General features: G+C 39.4%; 1 protein-coding gene across 1 annotated transcript; it reads left to right on the plus strand.

The window, feature by feature from the left end:
* The first annotated feature begins 1,140 nt into the window (after positions 1 to 1,140).
* On the plus strand, positions 1,141 to 3,761 carry LOC107708689 (lysophosphatidic acid receptor 6-like). The gene has a single exon (XM_016512997.1). It carries the CDS (start codon positions 1,971 to 1,973, stop codon positions 3,087 to 3,089), a length of 1,119 nt encoding a protein of 372 aa, XP_016368483.1. The 5' UTR covers positions 1,141 to 1,970; the 3' UTR covers positions 3,090 to 3,761.
* The last annotated feature ends 207 nt before the right edge of the window (positions 3,762 to 3,968 follow it).

Genomic DNA, 3,968 nt, shown 5'->3' on the forward strand with positions numbered 1-3,968 from the left:
ATATAATAAAATCACAGTTGACAGCTCTTTAATATTTAAATTGCTTCTCCCATACAAGTTTTGCACAAGTCTCTTGCATCTCAGATGTTTTTCCTGAAGGGAAAAAAGAGCCACCAAGTGTTACTGAGATGAATGGGAATGCTAATGAACAGCTTTCTGTTATTTAGCCTTTCAGTTAATCTCAGTGGCACTTGCTTGGCTGGTGCCTCTCAGAATTTGAAATCTTCCAACTTTAGTACTCAGTGCTCAGCATGGCTCATGTGCACTCAGTTCTGCTTCTATTTTTTTTTCTGAGCCAAGCACATGAGCAGTAAATGTTATGTGAGTAATGATGCTAGAGCTGCAGGAAAATTACATAATGACAACTAACGGCATCACAAGAATACAAAAGAATACAAACAGTGGCAAGCCCTTCAGTGTGAGGTCAGTAGCAGACGGAAAAATAGAAGTACATTTCATGCTGTTAGGGGAATATATATATATATATATATATATATATATATATATATATATGTATATGTAAAACTGAATATGTAAATATATGTTTTATAAACATTATAACACAAATATAGTCATATAGTCAGATCATTTGAATGACTCAATGCTCTTTGCACTCAGATGGTGTAATTACCACATCTACCATCAGGGGCTAACTGGACCATTCTAAAGGCAAACTGTGACATGGAAAAACTCTCTAGTAATCTCAAATGTACAGTATCTCCTAAGAAGAACTAATAACTCTTTGTCAAGATGCCAATGTCTGTACAAAACTGAGATTTCAATTTTAACTAAAACATTTTAATCAAAATTCTCCCAAAGCTCCTCTAACTGAACTATCTAAACTACTGTATCTTAATTTCAACAAAACAGTTGATACTTACAAGAAACACAATTAAGAACTCCAGTAAGCCTCTTGTATTTTTAAAGCCTCCTGATATCATTTTCTTTTGGGTAAGGTTTTATATTAAATAATACAATAGCCAATTCAAAGCTGTTGAAAGGACAGTTTGCCCCTTGTACACTGTATAATAATTTCTTGCTTTCTGGCTTCTCTGTCAGAGGGGGAGGGATCTATCCAGGAGGTAGGAGGAGCCATGGTTAGTCAAATATGCTGATAACACCGGCTTGTAAAGTCCTCCACAGCACAGCTGCCTCTCTCGCCTCTTCAATGCTCACAGCACAGAATGCCCCTGAGGCTACTGCTGACGGAGACAACAAGACAGAGCAGCAAGGAAGGGGGTGGGCCAGGAAACAGACCCTTGGATGAAGCAAGTCTGACTTACTTTTGCACTGTCACACTCAGAGAGAGCTGCATGCTGTCTACAGGTGCTCTACAATCACTGGACAATCTGTGGGACTCAGAACAAAGAAGGCTAATTTAAAGGATACTTCAAGACTTGTCTGGGAAGAATTTGGGATTGCTTTAATGAGTATTTTGGACAAAGACATTTGTTTTTCCTCAATGGGATATACTAGGAGTGTATTCTAACAGAACTACTCCTTTTGACTGCTTTTGGATGTTATTTCTGAAGTCGAACCAGAGGAAAGGACTGTGTGAATTGAAACTTTGGAGTGAGTAGCTTCTAAGCTTGGGGCAACAATCTTGTGGGGTGGCTAGGTAAAGGACAGGAGGAAGGGGGAGGGGAAGAGGTAGTCGGGGTCTGGCTCCAGTCTCTGGGGTGAAATGCCTTCAACATGAGGCTTTGTTGAAGAATGCCACAGAGGAGTGTTTGATCGCTTCAGTTTTGAACTGCCAACAGAAAAAAAAAAAAAAAAAGAAAAAAAAAAAAAAATAAAAACATTAAAGAGATCTATGTGCCCTTGAAGGAAAGTCCATCTTGTGGTTGGAAGCAATCTGTCTGCTTCACATGCTTTGTTTTGCCCTGTTGGATTGTGGATTGAGGAAAATCATTTTATTGTGTAGTCTTGCCTAACTACCACCCCATAGTGCTCCTTTGTTTCTTTCTGAGATGTACAACACCACTGTTCAGATGGAGGCTTTGACCCAGATATGGGCTGGCAGTGCCAGCAACAAAAATTCCTCTCTGCAGCTACACAACAACACCCACTGCCCAAAGAATGACAACTTCAAATATCCACTCTACAGCATAGTGTTTAGCATTGTCTTCATGGTGGGACTCATCACCAATGTTGCAGCCATGTACATTTTTACTTGTTCACTGAAACTGCGGAATGAGACCACCACATATATGATGAATCTTGTTGTTTCTGACTTATTATTTGTGCTCACACTCCCTTTGAGGGTGTTTTACTTCATCCAGCAGAACTGGCCATTCGGCAGCCTGCTCTGCCAGCTCTCTGTCTCACTCTTTTACACCAACATGTATGGGAGCATCCTGTTTCTAACATGCATCAGCGTGGACCGCTTCCTCGCCATCGTACACCCCTTCCGTTCAAGGGGTCTCCGGACCAAACGCAATGCCAAAATTGTATGTGCTGCTGTTTGGGTTCTGGTGCTTTCTGGAAGTCTTCCGACAGGCTTCATGCTGAACAGTACTAACAAGCAAAATAACAACACGATAGCCTGCTTTGAGAACTTCTCCTCAAATCAGTGGAAAAGTCATCTCTCAAAGGTGGTGATCTTCATAGAGACAGTGGGGTTCCTTATCCCTTTGATACTGAACGTGGTTTGCTCCGCTATGGTGCTCCACCCTTTGAGGAGGCCACAGACTGTTAGTCGGGGAGGGAAGCTGAACAAGAAAAAGATCTTGAGGATGATTATCGTCCACCTCTCCATCTTCTGCTTTTGTTTCATCCCCTACAACGTCAACCTGGTCTTCTACTCACTGGTGCGGACAAAAATCTTGGAGGGCTGCACAGTAGAATCAGTGGTTCGGACAATCTATCCAATCGCTTTGTGTATTGCTGTGTCCAACTGCTGTTTTGACCCCATCGTCTACTATTTCACCTCAGAGACAATACAAAACTCCATTAAGAGGAAATCTCAGATGAACCGTTCCTTTGATGTCAAGTTCTCTGAGGCTTTGCAGTCAGAGACGAGCTCTTCTCTTCAGTTCAGCCTGAGGTCCATAAAGAACAAGATGTTCCACAATGAGTCTAATGTATAAGGACAAGTATTGGACAAATGGATGTAAAGAAACTGAATGCACAAAAAGCACTCTGCAGTGGATGAAATGTGGCATAAACATGCAAATATGCCCTAATTTGGTTTGTTAATATCTCTCAAGGCAGTAAGTAAACTACGTTCTTTTAGAGGGATTTACCTCCCTCTTAAAGTCATCCTTCAGCACTGTACTGGGGGGCACACTTGTTCTCAATGGAATTATATCCAAACATTTGGAATACTTAACTGTGGAGTAAGAATAATGCAAATATACTGTAAATCAACTGGAACTTGATTAAACTAGACCAGAACCTCTAACTATATGTGAATGTATATGTGAATGTGAATGTGAAAATAACATACATAACCTCTATTTAATGAAACCCACACACAAAATAGAATGATACCATTTTATGCAATGCCACATGTAAACACATTGACTGCCTGAAGTGTCATACTATTAACAAGCTGAAAACTTTTGTTGGCACTTATATAATACTGTATATTATCTTTGCACTGACATTGACACTGTAATAATGCACAGTATTTTCCTGTTACAAACTTCATTTGATAATGAAGTTTTACAATTGTAGGTAGAGGTGTTTATTTACAATAGATTATTATCAGTTCTTCTCCCTGTGTAATGTCCATTAAAAAAGTACAATATAGTCTGCAATACTGCAGTTGCAAAGTTTAAATGTCATATTTAAATATTCAGCAGTTACTGTTTAAACTGATACTATCTATATGCCCCCTTAAATGTACTGCCACATTGATATAAAAGATGAAGTTCTCTCTGTGTTGTTAATTATTTTATTTGTCTAATATTGACAAAGAACAGTCCCTTGACTAAATGCATTGTAAGAAGATTGTTTTAACCACT

This window comes from Sinocyclocheilus rhinocerous, unplaced genomic scaffold (assembly GCF_001515625.1).
Source record: "Sinocyclocheilus rhinocerous isolate Xijiao unplaced genomic scaffold, SAMN03320098_v1.1 scaffold2641, whole genome shotgun sequence".
NCBI classification, from domain to species: Eukaryota; Metazoa; Chordata; class Actinopteri; order Cypriniformes; family Cyprinidae; genus Sinocyclocheilus; species Sinocyclocheilus rhinocerous.